This window comes from Nerophis lumbriciformis, linkage group LG09 (assembly GCF_033978685.3).
Source record: "Nerophis lumbriciformis linkage group LG09, RoL_Nlum_v2.1, whole genome shotgun sequence".
Taxonomy (NCBI): Eukaryota; Metazoa; Chordata; class Actinopteri; order Syngnathiformes; family Syngnathidae; genus Nerophis; species Nerophis lumbriciformis.
In genome coordinates this window covers 14982422-15001616 of record NC_084556.2, presented here as the reverse complement: position 1 = coordinate 15001616, position 19195 = coordinate 14982422, and the positions used below count along the sequence as shown (strand labels likewise).

At 40.0% G+C, this 19195-nt stretch overlaps 1 protein-coding gene across 2 annotated transcripts in view; it reads right to left on the bottom strand.

Annotated features, from left to right (window-relative positions):
• Positions 1-19195, bottom strand: part of stk32a (serine/threonine kinase 32A) — a 173839-nt gene that overhangs the window by 106092 nt on the left and 48552 nt on the right. For both annotated transcript variants that reach the window (XM_061962524.1, XM_061962523.1), the window contains exon 4: positions 9293-9444. In XM_061962524.1, the coding sequence (XP_061818508.1) occupies positions 9293-9444 (152 nt within the window). The remainder of the gene's footprint in view (positions 1-9292; positions 9445-19195) is intronic.

The following is a 19195-nucleotide window of genomic DNA, read 5'->3' as shown; positions in this document are numbered from 1 at the left end:
AATAAAATAACATAACAGTACAAAATAATACATTTAAACAAAAACAATCTCTCTTGCAATTAAATCAAAGTAACCTGTGCTGTGTAAACATCCTGGTGTTGTGTTAGTGTTTTACACTTGCTATATTAACTTACAATGCCTATTGTTTATTCAACACAGACAGGAATAAGCAATCTCTAACTTTAAATGGTCACTGAATGACAAAAGCACCTTTTGCTGTTAGTTTACACTGAAAGGACTAAACGCTTAGCTACTGATCGTAAGTAACACAATCATATTTAACTCCCTTCCAACTCAATTCTTCATTAAGTAACTTGCCTCTAACATAATTTAACTCAGTTATTATGTTGTACCTTTACTTTGGCGTGTAAAGCTGCGTGGGAACCCCAGAATTATGCTGCACCATATTTGACGTGTTAAACCAGTAGTATAAAACTCGTTTTTATTGAAGGCCACATTGCGATTATTGCTGCCTTCAGAGGGCCACATTGAACGATGTGGCAAGCCATGTTAAATGATGTGCTTGACCACATTAAATGACGTGGTGGACCATAATAAATGATATGGAAGACCACTTTAAAAGGGAACTGCACTTTGTTTTTAAATTTTGCCTATCATTCACAATTCTTATATAAGACATGAACACGTTTTTTTCTTTTTAATGCTTTCTAACTAAAGCAAAGTCCGCTTACAAATGCGCCTATGGAGTTGCTCTATTCTGTCTATAAAGCGCTCTATAAACATCCAAACACCACCATCAACGTTTTATGTACACGCTGTAAGTATACCTGTATATAATGTAGTAACAGCAACATTTATAATAACATTTAAATATTTAAGTAATTTGATCTTTTTAAGGATACGCGGCCCATCGATGAAAAAACAAACAAACGCATCAAGACATATTTACAAGAAAACAAACACAATGAAACGTCACTTACTGTACAAAGTCTGCTGTCATTAGGACACCGACTGATAGGACGTTCATATATTCCCATTTACAAACCCCGTTTCCATATGAGTTGGGAAATTGTGTTAAGATGTAAATATAAACGAAATACAATGATTTGCAAATCCTTTTCAACCCATATTCAATTGAATGCACTACAAATACAAGATATTTGATGTTCAAACTCATAAACGTATTTCTTTTTTTTGCAAATAATAATTAACTTAGAATTTCATGGCTGCAACACGTGCCAAAGTAGTTGGGAAAGGGCTTGTTCACCACTGTGTTACATGGCCTTTCCTTTTAACAACACTCAGTAAACATTTGGGAACTGAGGAGACACATTTTTTAAGCTTCTCAGGTGGAATTCTTTCCCATTCTTGCTTGATGTACAGCTTAAGTTGTTCAACAGTCCGGGGGTCTCCGTTGTGGTGTTTTAGGCTTCATAATGCGCCACACATTTTCAATGGGAGACAGGTCTGGACTACAGGCAGGCCAGTCTAGTACCCGCACATTTTTACTATGAAGCCACGTTGATGTAATACGTGGCTTGGCATTGTCTTGCTGAAATAAGCAGGGGCGTCCATGGTAACGTTCCTTGGATGGCAACATATGTTGCTCCAAAACCTGTATGTACCTTTCAGCATTAATGACGCCTTCACAGATGTGTAAGTTACCCATGTCTTGGGCACTAATACACCCCCATACCATCACAGATGCTGGCTTTTCAACTTTGCGCCTATAACAATCCGGATGGTTCTTTTCCTCTTTGGTCCGGAGGACACGACGTCCACAGTTTCCAAAAACAATTTGAAATGTGGACTCGTCAGACCACAGAACACTGTTCCACTTTGTCTCAGTCCATCTTAGATGAGCTCAGGCTCAGCGAAGCCGACAGCGTTTCTGGGTGTTGTTGATAAACGGTTTCTGCCTTGCATAGGAGAGTTTTAACTTGCACTTACAGATGTAGCGACCAACTGTAGTTACTGACAGTGGGTTTCTGAAGTGTTCCTGAGCCCATGCGGTGATATCCTTTACACACTGATGTCGCTTGTTGATGCAGTACAGCCTGAGGGATCGAAGATCACGGGCTTAGCTGCTTACGTGCAGTGATTTCTCCAGATTCTCTGAACCCTTTGATGATATTACGGACCGTAGATGGTGAAATCCCTAAATTCCTTGCAATAGCTGGTTGAGAAAGGTTTTTCTTAAATTGTTCAACAATTTGCTCACGCATTTGTTTACAAAGTGGTGACCCTCGCCCCATCATTGTTTGTGAATGACTGAGCATTTCATGGAATCTACTTTTATACCCAATCATGGCACCCATCTGTTCCCAATTTGCTTGTTCACCTGTGGGATGTTCCAAATAAGTGTTTGATGAGCATTCCTCAACTTTATCAGTATTTATTGCCACCGTTCCCAAGTTCTTTGTCACGTGTTGCTGGCATCAAATTCTAAAGTTAATGATTATTTGCAAAAAAAAAAAAAGTTTATTAGTTTGAACATAAAATATGTTGTCTTTGTAGCATATTCAACTGAATATGGGTTGAAAATGATTTGCAAATCATTGTATTCCGTTTATATTTACATCTAACACAATTTCCCAACTCATATGGAAACGGGGTTTGTAGATGAAGAATGACTCATAATCCTTTGGAAAAAAAACAAGAGGGGGTGGAACCAAGCGCAGACAAAGCAACATTTTGTGTCTTTTCTGCCATTTTCAGGTTTAAATTGGATGCCAAAGTTGACCGATTTTTCGGATTACGTCTGCATCCTTCTACTATCAAGGTGAGAGCCATTATCTATGATGTTGAATAAACTTCCACAAACTCGGAGGCGAGAAAGCAGCTCACCAGCCGAGGATGTCAACATAGCCACACACGCTAGTTAGTTACCTCTGATCACAGCGCCATATAAATAGTTTGTGTGCGTTAGCACTTGTAATAACAATATCACTAATATTCGGTTAATATTCAAGTCACAAAATGTAAATGGATGGTTAATTAGAGGGCTTTATGAGCGAAATAGAGGACCTCCCATAGGCTCCATTGTAAGCAGACTATTATTTACGCCCATTTACAAGTAAAAGTGCATTAAAAAAACACATCCATCAATCATCCATAATGATTGTGAACGATAGGCAACATTCCCCCAAAAAGTGCAATTTCACTTTAAATAATGTGGATGACCATATTGAATGATGTGGTAGACCACAATAAATGGTATGGCAGGCCACATTAATTTATGTGGTGGGCCAGATCTGGCCCCAGGCCTTGAGTTTTACACATGTGCTTAGACCCTTTAGCCTCAACTTTCTTTTGGCAGGTTTTGGAAAGGGGGGAGCCGTCATTTTCAATGACTGCCTGGTCATTTTTAAGTACCAGAAATGTTCCCACACTGTCGACTTCAGCTTTTTTGGGGCAAGTTCACTGCTTTGCGTTGCTGACATTTTAAGCTAATGTAGCATATAAGTAACTAGTAACATACTTTTGATAGGTGCAAGTGTGTGCACCGCTGGTGTAGCTTAGTCGTCTGTTTATAGTGAGTGAGGAGGATTGAAAGACGCGCTTTAGTGGAGTCTTTGCGATTAAACAACCGTGACCTTCTGGATCGCGGTTAATAGTTGAACCGGTTAATTGCTTCATTCCGAATCTTAAGCTGAGGTACCACTGTAGGTGGACTCAACCTAGACAATGCTAAACACAATACTAACAACAAAGAAGTAGTGAATTCAGTTGCGCATTTATATGTGCTGACAACTCAAAAGAAAACCAGCCTTGGCTCTTATGAACAGTTGGCAGTAGACATTACTTTTAGAGAACGACTGATTATCGGCTGGGACGATTATTTGGCACTGATATTTGGCATTTTGCCGTACATATATGATGCATACATTGTACATACATAATACCAGTATTTAGTATTAAAAAAATAATAATTAATAGGCTCTAGCAACCCCCCCGCGACCCCGTGAGGGACAAGCAGTAGAAAATGGATGGATGGATGGATAATTAAAAGCACCAGCCCATTTGCCCTGCTTGTGAAGAGTTGTTTTTTTTATATCACTGCAGCACTGATGTGGCCACGCCCCTTCTTTCACTTTCCGGGAAATCCAGTTTTTGTCTTTCTTTCTTTCTTTCTTTCTTTCTTTCCCAGTGTCTTACCGGTTCCGTCCACAACACTCGCAGCTTAGGGTCATCAAAGGAGCGCGGCGAGTTTCATGTTAACTGATTCAATCAAATAACAATGGACATACATTTGTATACAACTGTATGGAATGCTTACGCGGGGGATTCCTACTATTTCGGACTGGTAGTAGTCGTAATCATTCTGCCACACTATACCATCAATGCTAAAGAGGGGAAATTACACTTCAACGACCGTTAGAATTGCTCGTTTGCATTAAAACAGTTGTTTTTCCTCATTACGATGGGGCGAAACCATCCTTGCCCAGGCACATCCTCCTGGTGAGTATAAATATTTAGAGTTTTGGCACCAGCTGCTGGACGAGATCTGACCAGTCTAAGTCTAAGACTAGATCTAAACAATCTAAGTCTAAGGCTATGTCTACACTAAGCCCGATAACCGCTTAAACGAATAATTATTTAGCCTAAGCCTCGTTTCAGCCACACTAAACCAGCGTTTAAAGGCCTACTGAAATGAATTTTTTTTTATTTAAACGGGGATAGCAGATCCATTCTATGTGTCATACTTGATCATTTCGCGATATTGCCATATTTTTGCTGAAAGGATTTAGTATAGAACAACGACGATAAAGTTCGCAACTTTTGGTCGCTGATAAAAAAAAGCCTTGCCTGTACCGGAAGTAGCGTGACGTCACAAGTTGAAAGTCTCCTCACATTTCCCCATTGTTTACACTAGCAGCGAGAGCGTTTGGGACTGAGAAAGCGACGATTACCCCATTCATTTGAGCCAGGATGAAAGATTCGTGGATGAGGAACGTGAGAGTGAAGGACTAGAGTGCAGTGCAGGACGCATCTTTTTTCGCTCTGACCGTAACTTAGGTACAAAGGCTCATTGGATTCCATACTCTCTCCTTTTTCTATTGTGGATCACGGATTTGTATTTTAAACCACCTCGGATACTATATCCTCTTGAAAATGAGAGTCGAGAACGCGAAATGGACATTCACAGTGACTTTTATCTCCACGACAATACATCGGTGAAGCACTTTAGCTACGGAGCTAACGTGATAGCATCGGGCTTAACTGCAGATAGAAACAAAATAAATAAACCTCTGACTGGAAGGATAGACAGAAAATCAACAATACTATTAAACCATGGACCGGTAACTACACGGTTAATGCTTTCCAGCCTGGCGAAGCTTAACAATGACGCCATTGAATCTAACTTAGCTACGGACCTCGACAGAGCTATGATGAAAACATTAGCTCTCCACCTACGCCAACCCTCATCTGCTCATCAACACCGAAGCTCACCTGCGTTCCAGCGATCGACGGAGCGACGAAGGACTTCACCCGATCATCGATGCGGTCGGCGGCTAGCGCCGGATAGCGCGTCTGCTATCCAAGTCAAAGTCCTCCTGGTTGTGTTGCTGTAGCCAGACGCTAATACACCGATCGCATCTACCTCTTTCTTCTTTGCAGTCTCCATTGTTCATTAAACAAATTGCAAAAGATTCACCAACACAGATGTCCAGAATACTGTGGAATTTTGCGATGAAAACTGAGCTTTTTGTATTGGATACAATGGCGTCCCAATACTTCCGTTTCAACCATCGACGTCACGCGCATACGTCATCATACCTAGATGTTTTCAACCGGAAGTTTCGCAGGAAATTTAAAATTGCACTTTATAAGTTAACCCGGCCGTATTGGCATGTGTTGCAATGTTAAGATTTCATCATTGATATATAAACTATCAGACTGCGTGGTCGGTAGTAGTGGGTTTCAGTAGGCCTTTAAGGTTCCCCTCCTCTGACATTTTTTTACACGAGTAAGTGCGCCGTGTATTTCTTGAATCTCCGGCTCTTAGCTTTGTATGGACTCATTGATCGTTTACAAACTGAGTTCGGAGAGGAAGTGAAGTCAGAAAGACCACACCCACACAGGAAGTGACGTCAGAAAGAACGCGCCGCAGCCAGCTTCATAACAACTGGAGCTAACCACTGGAAAGATGGAGGCGAGTTATCCAGACATGCCCGTGTTTCTACTTCTTCTAAATGTACAGACGCTTGTGGAAATCACACATGAATACCTTACGTGAAGGAAACGCGCAATTGCAGCTATTTCGGATACAACACATCTCAGACGGCAAGAGAACTTTCGAATGTCCGGGTCAGCTGTGATTCTATTTACCGAAAAACTTTGTCCCTTCCTCCTGTGGATGTGATAAAAAAGGTAGCGTGTAGGGGTGTAACGGTACACAAAAATTCCGGTTCGGTACGTACCTCAGTTTAGAGGTCACGGTTTGGTTCATTTTCGGTACAGTAAGAAAACAACAAAATATACATTTTTGGGTTATTTATTTACCAAATTTGCAATATCTTCCACCAAAAATATTTTTCTTACTGGAAGATTTGAAGTGAAGTAATCGGAACCTTGGATAGGTCAATAATTCATAATAACATTGATTTTGATTCAATATTATGTTTTGAGCAATGACAATTTGAAAAAAAAAAAAACAGCTTTGTTTTATTAGTCAACATTGCAACTTTTTCTAAATTACATTTAACCTTTAAGCTTTTTTATTTCACTTTTGTTATGTTTTTGTTTGTTTTAATAGTATTTTTAGAATGTGCCGTGGGCCTTTAAAACATTAGCTGTGGGCCGCAAATGGCCTCCGGGGCACACTTTTGACACCCCTGTTATAGATAATAAAAAATTAAATCTGATAAATCTATGGATAAAAAGCAGAGCCTGGCGACGCATGCGTGTTCATCATAACTCTCTCGCTCTCTCTGTCTTTGCCCCTCCGTCACGAATGCTGCTGCGCGCACAATTTGTTTAGTTTTTAACCCCTTCTTAACCCTGAACGTACATTGAAAATACACGCAACCCTAACTCAAAATGCCAGACATTCGAGGCATTTAAAAAACTCCGCCCTGACAGCGCCGCAAAAGGGACATGTCCGGTGAAAAAAGGACGTATGGTCAGTCTATCGTAGCCCGTGAACTGACAGCTCAGTTACAGCTCATTTTATTACCTATTCTGTGTTATATGTGTTTTATGTTGCACGATTGCACCAAGAACAATTCCTAGTTTGTGAACCCATTCTCAAACAATGGCAATAAAAACTATTCTGATTCTGATTCTGATTAGCTGCTAGCATGCCGTGTTTTGTGCCTCGGTGTGCATTGTTTACACAACGTGCGTTATGCAACTTTATATGTCCGTGTGGAAACTCGTTCGGTACACCTCAGAACCGAACCGACACCCCCCTACCGAAACGGTTCAATACAAATACACGTACCGTTACACCCCTAGTAGCGTGTGCTTTGTATTATCTGGCCGTCGAGGGAAGACTACGGAAAACGGCGAATGCTTTTGGACTGGCAAATCAGACTGTATCAGTTATTGTCCGCCATGTATGTCGCGGACTCAACGTCTAGGTCCAGAGTATACAAAGTCACCAAAAACGAATGGACAATGAAGGTGAAGGCAAAAGAGTGAGGAGTGTCCTGGCCAGATATCTAGATCCCTAGATTGATTGATGTAAAATGTTCTTTATCTCATTGTTTACTTTCACATGTTCATTAAAGATTTGATTGATTTATGATGGCTCAGGTGTGATTCACTACATTAGGGCCCCACAGCACACTGGATTCCAGTTAATTGAAATACCACAACACTGGATATTGTTCAGATAAGTTAAATTTAAGAGCACACAAAGCAACACTGGAGGTGACTATGATGTGCGCATTTTCCGCGCATGCGTACTAGGTCGTGTTGCGCCGGCAGACGGAGGGGGTGAGAGGATCTTAGAAGGTGGCATTTTTGTGTGTGGACAAAGATAAGGTTAGGTGGGATTTACCCTAGTGTAGAAGGGGCCTTATACAACAGACGCTCGCTGGCCCACCACTTTGAGTCTCACATATTTAATGAGCCGAATGTGACATCAAGTGAATACAACCTTTAAACCATTACCTGCTTTGATTTAACCTTAAGACTGTACATTTTGCCTTGAGAGGCACTGTGTCTATTTCCGGCAAACCTTAAAAAGGAGATTAAATCCATTTAGCTGTTTTGTTCCGTCCAGTTAATTTGGCTGCAGGTAATCTCTGTCTTTAACCTTGAGTTCTCAACTCAGGACAAACATGTGCCAGCTCAACACAACAGAGAGAGTGGGCGAGCGGGCAAGGCGCTGACCCAAGCACATCTCCGGAGGAAAGCACCCCCCTCCCTTGGGGGGACTTTTTACTGCCAAAAGAATTCACTTGCAGCCCGTTTTTAAATGTCCGACGCAGCATGCCAGAAAGCGCTGGCATTGTTTGTCTGATGCAATTCACACGTCTCTTTTATACGCTTCGGCTGTCCTTTTCTATCCCATCGTCTGTTTTCGCTACGCCTCCGTCCCTACTTGTTTATGGCTTCTGCCAGACTAGTGCAATGTCGTTAAAAATACGAAGGCCAGCAGATATTTTAAGGGTTATTTTTTTGTCTCGGGAATCCAACCCAAAACAGCAATAAATAAAAAGTAAGTGCTGGTCATATGATACAAACAGACAGCATGGGATTTGGGTGGTTATTCATTTGTACTCTGTCATGTCAGTTCTTCCCTTCTCTGCAGAGTAGGTGTGCTCATCAAGAATTAATGACGTCTTTCAAACCACGCGTAACAAGCATCCAAGTTGCAAGTCCTCGTGCTCAATATTTGTCGCTTCAAAGAAGCCGATGACTCATCTTGATGATTTGAATAAGGCTTCAATGGGGAGGGCGTTTTCCTAAAAATTCCCAATATGCCGTCAAGCAAAAGGGATGCAAAACAAATGTGAAGCAAACCATATTTTCCTCGTAGCAACTCCAAAAGATGACGTGAATGAAGGATTGTGGGTGTTCCTCCTTCTTGCACATGACTCAGTCCTCGACAGAGGGAAGTGCCTTTTAATGGACGATTCTCTCTTTCCGGTGTCCCCTCCACTCAATGAATTGACAGTCACTGCAATTATGCATCGCTAAACCATTCACATTGTCGTCGTGACAATGAGAGGGCAGTGGAAATCAATTCGAGTGCTTCAAAAATGACCACAAAAGACTTCCTTCTTCCAATTCCCTGAATGTGAAACCTAATGTAGTGATTGAGATGGAAGACACCAAGCACCAACACAACGTAGACAATAGGAAAATGGACATTTACCAGATGTTGACCAGGAATGGGTGCTCCAGGTTCTGCATGATCTGAAGCTCTTTTAAGACGTTCCTGACTTCGTTGCGCTCCACACATTTCAGCTTGTTCATGTACTTCATGGCGTACATCTTCTTCGTGTCTTTCTTCTGCACAATGCACACCTGAGAGGAATGATATTTTTTTCAATGTAGAGTCAAATACTGTGATGATTGAGTTGATAAGTTACTCCCTATCAAAACCAAGTTTTAAGTGTGTTTTATTAAAAAACAAGAATTTTAATTTATACTTTAAAGGCTTACTGAAACCCACTACTACCGACCACGCAGTCTGATAGTTTATATATCAATGATGAAATCTTAACATTGCAACGCATGCCAATACGGCCGGGTTAGTTTACTAAAGTACAATTTTAAATTTCGCGTGACATATCCTGCTGAAAACGTCTCGGTATGATGACGTCTGCGCGTGACGTCACGGATTGTGGAGGACATTTTGAGACAGCATGATGGCCAGCTATTAAGTCGTCTGTTTCATCGCAAAATTCCACAGTATTCTGGACATCTGTGTTGGTGAATGTTTTGCAATTTGTTCAATGAACAATGGAGACAGCAAAGAAGAAAGTTGTAGGTGGGAAGCGGTGTATTGCGGCCGACTTTAGCAACACAAACACGGCCGATGTTTCATTGTTTACATTCCCGAAAGATGACAGTCAATCTTTACCATTGGCCTGTGGAGAACTGGGACAACAGAGACTCTTACCAGGAGGACTTTGAGTTGGATACGCAGACATTGTACCGTGAGTACGCATGCAGCTGCAGCTTCCAAACATTTGATCGCTTGCCCGTACGTGCGTGCCGCTATGTGCATGTCACGTGAATAATTCAATGTATACACCCTGATGATTATCTTGTGTGATGACTGTATTATGATGATAGTATATATGATAGTATATATCTGTATCATGAATCAATTTAAGTGGACCCCGACTTAAACAAGTTGAAAAACTTATTCGGGTGTTACCATTTAGTGGTCAATTGTACGGATTATGTACTTCACTGTGCAACCTACTAATAAAAGTGTCAAAAAGTCTCACGTACGTAACTTTGGGGAAATATATGTGCTGTATGAACTTTGGGGAGGTGAACGGTACTTTGGGCTGTGGGATTGAGAGTGTTGTGCAGGTGTTTGAGTTGTATTGGCGGGTTATATGGACGGGAGGGGGGAGGTGTTTGTTATGCGGGATTAATTTGTGGCATATTAAATATAAGCCTGGTTGTGTTGTGGCTAAAAGAGTATATATATGTCTTGTGTTTATTTACTGTTTTAGTCATTCCCAGCTGAATATCAGGTCCCACCCGCCTCTCACAGCATCTTCCCTATCTGAATCGCTCCCACTGCCCTCTAGTCCTTCACTCTCACTTTCCTCATCCACGAATCTTTCATCCTCGCTCAAATTAATGGGGAAATCGTCGCTTTCTCGGTCTGAATCGCTCTCGCTGCTGGTGGCCATGATTGTAAACAATGTGCAGATGTGAGGAGCTCCACAACCTGTGACGTCACGCTACTCGTCTGCTACTTCTGGTAGAGGCAAGGCTTTTTTATCAGCGACCAAAAGTTGCGAACTTTATCGTCGATGTTCTCTACTAAATCCTTTCAGCAAAAATATGGTAATATCGCGAAATGATTAAGTATGACACATATAATGGACCTGCTATCCCCGTTTAAATAAGAAAATCGCATTTCAGTAGGCCTTTAAGGCAGGGGTGTCAAACTCATTTTAGCTCAGGGGCCGCATGGAGGAAAATCTGTGCACACGTGGGCTGGACTATTAAAATCATGGCATTAAAACTAAAAAACAAAGACAACTTCAGATTGTTTTCTTTGTCTTACTTTGGCCAAAAATAGTAACAAACACATTCTGAAAATATTATAATAAAAATATAGAAAAAAATACCGGCAGCGGTAAAGTTTAGATCCATGAAGGGAAGGAGAAAGTGAATGAATGTTTATAACTGAATACATTTATATTTGCATAAAACATTTTTTTCGGTAACACTTTAGTATGGGGAACATATTCTAAGTAACAAAGACTTAATTTAGAGTTCTTTGGACATAGGGGAACATATAAGGGTTAGGGTTAGGGTTGCTGATAAGCATTAATTCTGAGGTTATTGAGGGAAGACTCTTAGTTAATGACTTACTGGTTGTATTATAAGGCCATGCAGAAGAAGGGATTAATAAGTACTTAATAATGACTAGATGAGAGCCAATATGTTACTAATTTGCATGTTAATAAGCAACTAATTATTGGTGAATATGTTCCCCATACTAAAGTGTTACCAAACTTTCTTTTGTATTATTTTTTTTTTTTTTATGAATTAAGTAACGTTTATGACAACCTTTTTCCAAAACACAATATAGAATGTGAGATACAACAGGATAATGCATACATTTGTCTTCAAAACGGTTACAAAAAAACCCAAAACATTTACTATGGCACCCCATTTTTATGACTTGATGGGGTCCCGGGGACCCAATTTTGAAAATTCCTAGCGTCAACACTGATGGAGTATTGGTGCGTGCAAAACATCAGCAGGTGGCTGTGGCCTGCGGGCCGGTTATAATACTAATCAAATATCATCCTGGGGGCCATAGATAATTCATTCGTGGGCCGCATCTGGCCTCAACTTTGACACCACTGCTTTAAGGGGAACTGCACTTTTTTTGGAGCTTTGCCCATCATCCACAATGCTTATATTAGACAAAAAAAAAAATATTTCTCTTAACTGTGCATTCTAAATAGTAAATAACAATGCAGGTAATAGGGATATGATCTATTCTGCCTATAAAGTCCTTGAAAAAAATCTCAAAAAAACCTCCAACAACTTTTTATATACATGCTGTAAGTATATATGTAATGTAATAACAGGCACACACTTCCATCTACATTCAACTTTAAATGTAATAATACACATATTTAACTAGTCAAACTGTGTACTGCCATCTCAGGCAACTTCATTTCATTTTTGTACAATGCCCCTACTGTAAACCAAAGATGACTAATTTAAGAAACAGGACTGCTATTAATGAAATACAGCCACATGGCATTCATGCAAGTACTGTAGCATGTTGACACTCAGCACATTAGTGATTGAACAAAAATATATACCGTATCTTCCGGACATAAGCGGGTACTTTTTTCCAAAGCTTTGAACCCTGCGGTTTATAAAACGGTGCAGGTAATTTATGGATTTTTCTTTGCAATGGCCATCTTTCTCTTTACTGAGCATTCAAAATAGTAAAAAGCAATGCTGGTAATAGGAATACGATCTATTCCGCCTATAAATGGATTATACTTGTATAGCGCTTTTCTACCTTCAAGGTACTCAAAGCGCTTTGACACTATTTCCACATTCACCCATTCACACACTGATGGCGGGAGCTGCCATGCAAGGCGCTAACCACGACCCATCAGGAGCAAGGGTGAAGTGTCTTGCTCAAGGACACAACGGACGTGACTAGGTTGGTATAAGGTGAGGATTGAACCAGGAACCCTCAGTTTGCAGGGACGGCCACTCCCCCAACGACACCACGCCGTCCCCTATAAAGTCCTCGAAAAAATCTCCAGAAACCAACAACTTTTTATACACATCCTGTAAGTATATATGTAATGTAGTAACAGGCACACTCATGATAACATGTATTAGTTACATATTTGGGCCATTTTAAGCATTACCATAACTTACTTCCTTGGCGCATTGATTTCACAAAGCGCATAGCAACGTTAGCAATTTCCATCAACAAAACCAACTACTACAAACCATGGCAGACTTCATGAGAGCCGACGACGACTACTTTGGGACAAATAATGGTCCAGAACTTGACTGAACTTTTTGAGCCTGAATATATGGAGGTTGAGCTACACGTTTTAGACACTGGGTGATAAGAAGATTCCAGTGAAACACTAAGAATCACGTAGCAATATTGCTAAGTGCTAAACAAGAAATACAAACTACAAACATAACACATTTGAAATGTCTGCTCTCACTAGGATAACGACTGATGGGATGTTTGTATCTTTCAGCACCTGACTTGATGAGGAATTCATTATAATCTTCACTCCTCAGCTAAATAAAATGCTGGAAGCAAATGAGCATTTTGACGCATCTTCCTAGTAATGTCTTTGGATCTAAGTTGAATTTCAAAGTTGTTTAACTTCTCGGCTTATGGCTAAAACCTTCTACAGGTGCGAGGCATGATTTATAATCTAACATTACCTTGTTCAAATTTAGAGGCCATTCAGTATCAGCTCAGTAGCAAGCTTACCTGTCTGTCAGCAAGGTGCTGTGTTACTAAAAGGAGTTCCTCTGTGTTAGCTTGTACAATAACAATGTCACTATAGCTTGGTTAATATACAGGTCACGGCATGTAAATGGAGATTTGTTGGCGGTTTTTGGAAGTTTTTACATGGCTTTTAGGCAGAATAGATGACTCCCGTTAGCTACATTTTTAGCCGCCTCTTGCTCGCAGTTTTTACTTTTTAGAATACAGAAAAAAAGAGAAAGGCATTTGTTCTTGTCTCACATATGGATTGTGAGTTATGGGCAACATTTCAAAAAATGTGCAGCTCCCCTTTGAGTTGTGTCCTTGTGGTTTCACACAATGCTAAGCAATCACCCCTCTAAAAAAATGTGGAATGTTCAATATTCCACAGACATTGCATCATTCAGATGCAGGCCATAGGGAGGCCAAAACACGTATACGTGTTTCTTTTTCTGTATATTCAACACTATACATTAAGTTCTATTACATGTTTTGGAAAAAATACAAACCATTAACTGTAGTTAAAAGTCACACTTTAGCATTTCCCTGGGTTTTTACTCTGTCTTGTCACCCTAACTCATTACCGCCTCTAAAAAAAATTTAATATTCCACTAGTTTTTAAAGAATACTGTATTTTCCGGGCAATAGAGCACACCGGTATCCAAGCCGCCCCCACCAAATTTCAGAAGAAAAAAAAAATTACATATATTAGCCGCACCGGACTATAAGTCGCAGATACATATACTGGTACACAATATTTTTTTATGCCTATTTACACACCTTAATTGTTTTCAAACAATTAAGGTGTGTAAATAGGTCGGCCGACCTGTCTGACAAGCCTATAAATGTGTCGGTCATGTATGATGTATTTTTGATATATATTTTTTTTGTGATGTGTAATGTCTACTGTTTCAATGTACGGCAGTGAAAATGAATTTCCCCAACGGGGACCAATAAATCAAAAATCAAAATCAAACGGTGCCTGTAACACGGCAGTAAAACGGCTGCTCAAACAAAACAGAAATCATCGTCATGGACCCATTAGCTGTGGAAGCTCGCTCTCCAATCAGCTAAACAGACTCAATAACCCCACGGACACATTTTGGGTAATTTACAGAACCAAAACAATACATAAAGAATGTCATTGTATGTTAATAATACTAACACAGACACTTGTAAACTTGTAAGTTCATTCGCTAATGCTAATGACAGTAGCGTGATTAAATTACGATAGCACATACAAATATGCATGAAAACTCTCCTCCAGACATCACACATGGGGCGGTTTGTACATATGAATGGTTTTAGTTATATTGTAAAACTTTATAATGTTGCTTGGAGTGATGAAAGAAATATCCTTTCGGAGCAGAGACGCTATGGACGGTTATACTTCCGCTTTAAGGCACAAAACAGGAAGTACATTTTCAACCAGCAGCACCTGCAGTGAGTGAACTCGTCCAAAAGATGGTGCCGTAGCACAAACAATAACACACCTTTTCAGTGTCTCTGTTGGTGTAATATGAAATCTATCTGTTGAATACAAAACATTAAGGCCATTGCAAAGAAAAATCCATAAATTACCTGCACCGTTTTATTCGCCGCGGGTTTCAAAGCGTTGGAAAAAAAGTAGCAGCTTATAGAGATCAGGATTGAACACAGGGCCTTCCTATTGTGAGGCACACGCACTAACCTCTGTACCACCGTGCTGCCCAGTTTGAGTTGTTAAATATGTGTATTATTACATTTAAAGTTAAAAAAAGATGAAAGAACAAGCAAATGGCACCTATTCGTTGGAATATCCCCTTTCTTCCTGATTACCGTCTGCATATAGATACCTCATATTCATTCACGGTCCTGGTCGTCTGTGCTACAAGCGCCAATAAGCCTGTGATTACTGCTATCTGAGAGAGTGTTCTTTGGAGCAGCTGGCACAGTTAATCAGCCAGACCCTGATCACATCACTCCCCCCATTGAGCAGCTTGCCATGTACTGTGATTAGACTGCTTATCTGTTGTCAGACAGAACGTTGATGCGGCGTGTAGCCGGTCTATGCGTTGCTGTAAGTCATTGCATGCGCTCCAAACACTGATGTGACTCATCACCCTGCATAAGACACGGCTCCATTTAAAATTCATTGCAGGAATGTTTTTGAAATGGAGTTCAAATTCGCACGCAAGTTAAAAAATAAGTTCGAAAAGTCACGATATTGATTGTAAAAGTATTGACAATGTTAATATAAAATTGAAAAAGGTTAAAAACAGTAAACCCCCGTTTAAGGCTGTTAATTAGTTCTAGGTCTGACCGTGGTTAACGGATTTCTGCAAAGTAGTGTTAAATATAAATTGAGTACTTTCCTAGCTAGAGCATGAAAAACCTTCTAAATATGGGTTTTAACATTATGAGAGCCCTCTACACATGATATAACACCCACATAATTACCTTTACAATTGTAAGGGTGGGACTGGATGCTCTCTGAGGCTGAGCCAATCAGTGGCCACCATACTGATTGGTTCAGTCACATCTTTTGGCCAATACTACTCTAGTACTAATGTGCTCAATTCATTAAACAATGTTTATATTTGGAAATGCTTAGTTTAGGCCAGTGGTTCTTAACCTTGTTGGAGGTACCGAACTCCACCAGTTTTATATGCACATTCACCGAACCCTACTTTAGTGAAAAATAAAATGTTTTATTTTTTTTTGTTCAAATTCAAGACAAAGTTATACGTTTTTTTTTACTAGTGCACACAATGAACCGTGCATGAACATCACCTTGTTCAAAGAACAAAACCAACACAGTGCATGAACTCACAACAAATTACACACTTGCAAATCAGATGGAAAATTAGAGGGAACCTTGTTTGGGGGTATCCATAATACTTAGACTTAGACTTCCTTTTTATTGTCATTCAAATGTTAACTTTACAGTACAGATACACCGATAGGGAGAATTTTTTATTTACGCGATTGATTGATTGAATGAAACTTGTATTAGTAGATTGCACAGTACAGTACATATTCCGTACAATTGACCACTAAATGTTAACACCCGAATAAGTTTTTCAACTTTTTTAAGTCGGGGTCCACGTTAATCAATTCATGAGTCTGGTGTGTCTTGACCGCTGCGGCGGAGGCTCTGCCGAACCCCTGAGGCCGACTCACCGAACCCCTAGGGTTCGATCGAACCCAGTTTAAGAACCACTGGTTTAGGCCAAAAATACATAGAATATGCTTAAAACTATGTAAATGAGGTGTGGTTGTAATGTACAAGTATGTGTCAATGAAAGTGCATTTTATGACTTTTCTTAATTTGATTAAAGTTAAAAGTTAAAGTTAAAGTACCACTGATAGTCACACACACACTAGGTGTGGTGAAATTAACCTCTGCATTTGACCCATCCCCTTGTTCACCCCCTGGGAGGTGAGGGGAGCAGTGAGATGCAGCGGTGGCCACGCCCGGGAATCATTTTGATGATTTAACCCCCAATTCCAACCCTTGATGCTGAGTGCCAAGCAGGGAGGTAATGGGTCCCATTTTTATAGTCTTTGGTATGACTCGGCCGGGGTTTGAACTCACCACCTACCGATCTCAGGGCGGACACTCTAACCACAAGGCCACTATTAAATGCTATAGTATAATTTTATTGTTAGAATTGTATTGCCAATCAAGTGTACACCGCCTTCCGCCCGATTGTAGCTGAGATAGGCTCCAGCGCCCCCCGCGACCCCAAAAGGGAATAAGCGGTAGAAAATGGATGGATGGATGGATGGATGGAATTGTATTGCATGTTTTTGTATCTCTTTAATTTAGGTAACCAAGGACTGCAGATGAAAATGAGCTATTTAGCTATAATCTGGTGGAGAACATATCTGTCTTTGATCTTAATATCTCCGTGCATTGTCCCTTCTAATAAAGACTAAACTTAAAAAGAACCATCAAATAATACATTTGCAATGTAGTGAAATCGCACACTTCAAAGTGCGACTTGGCAAGAAAGGACTGCACATGTTTTTTTTCTGCAACCTTTGATCATAGCTAAAAATGGCATGCACTGTAAAGTTTAGGTTAAATAAGCCACTGATATTCATACTAAAACTCTTGATTAGCAAATAGATTTCTTCATAAAGAACTATACTGGGTTTGTTTTGCAAATTACCTTCTTTCTTACCGTGACAGATTGTGAAAGTGTTTAGATCAGTGGTTCTTAACCTTGTTGGAGGTACCGAACCCCACCAGTTTCATATGCGCAGTCACCAAACCCTTCTTTAGTAAAAAATAAAAATAAAAATAATTTTTTCAAATTCAAGACAGTTATGTTTTTTTACTGGTGCACAAAATGAACCGTGCATTAACATCACCTTGTTCAAAGAACAAAACCAACACAGTGCATGAACTCACAACAAATTACACACCTGCAAATCAGATGGAAAATTAGAGGGAACATTGTTTCGGGGTTTCCATAATACGCCGATAGGGAGAAGTTTTTATTTACACGATGAGTCGGGTGTGTTTTGACCTCCGCGGCGGAGGCTCCGCCGAACCCCTTAAGGTTCGATCAAACCCAGGTTAAGAACCACTGGTTTAGATATACACAAAATGGCAACTTGTTTATATATACGCTGAATTTGCGTCTATCGTTAATGAGACAATTAAATGACATGTTTTTACTGGGGTTGTCAAGAAGAACAAGTTAACTCATGGGATTAATCACAAAAACACATCACAATAATCATATACACAGGTTAATAATACAATTTATTTTTACAGTACATGCTCCTTTACCTTAACGGTTACCTGAAAGGCAGCATGGGTTGTTATAAGGTCAGTGATCAGGTCAATGCATACGTCAGTGCTCAGATGAGAAAGGAGACTGACTGTTGTGATTGGTGGCAAAATAGGACTTTAGATGAAACTGTTACCAAGTTTTGACCAGATAATTTCAATTCATCCATCCATCCATCCATTTGCTACCGCTTGTCTCTTTTGGGGTCGCAGGAAGTGCTGGAGCCTATCTCAGATGCATTTGGGCGGAAGGCGGGGTACACCCTGGACAAGTCGCCACCTCATCACAGGGCCAACACAGATAGACAGACAACATTCACACTCACATTCATTGGAATGAAAATTACCAGCGAGCACACCAGTCAGAGTCTCCTCTCTCATCTTATGCATTGACCCGATCACTGACTGTATAACAATCCACGTCACTTCTCAGGCAACAGGTAAAGGAGCATGTAGGTCAAAATAAATTGCGTGATTAATATGCACGTATACATAATTAATGTGATCATTTTTTGTGATTAATTGCATGACTTAACTCTTTATTTTTTACAGCCCTATTGTTTACACATAACTATTAGGGATATTAAAATGTGACTTAAAACATTGCTTGCACTGTAAATTTAAGATTTAATATAACCTTAGAGAAAAATGTAATTTAAAATATGTGTATGCTCGTACAATACTTAAAACCTTTAGCATATCTGTATGTGGAATTAAATTATGGAATGGATTAAGCAAATAAATCAAACAAAGCACCAATATGATTCTGTTTTAAGATACTGTTCAAACTACAAGTGTTCACAAAG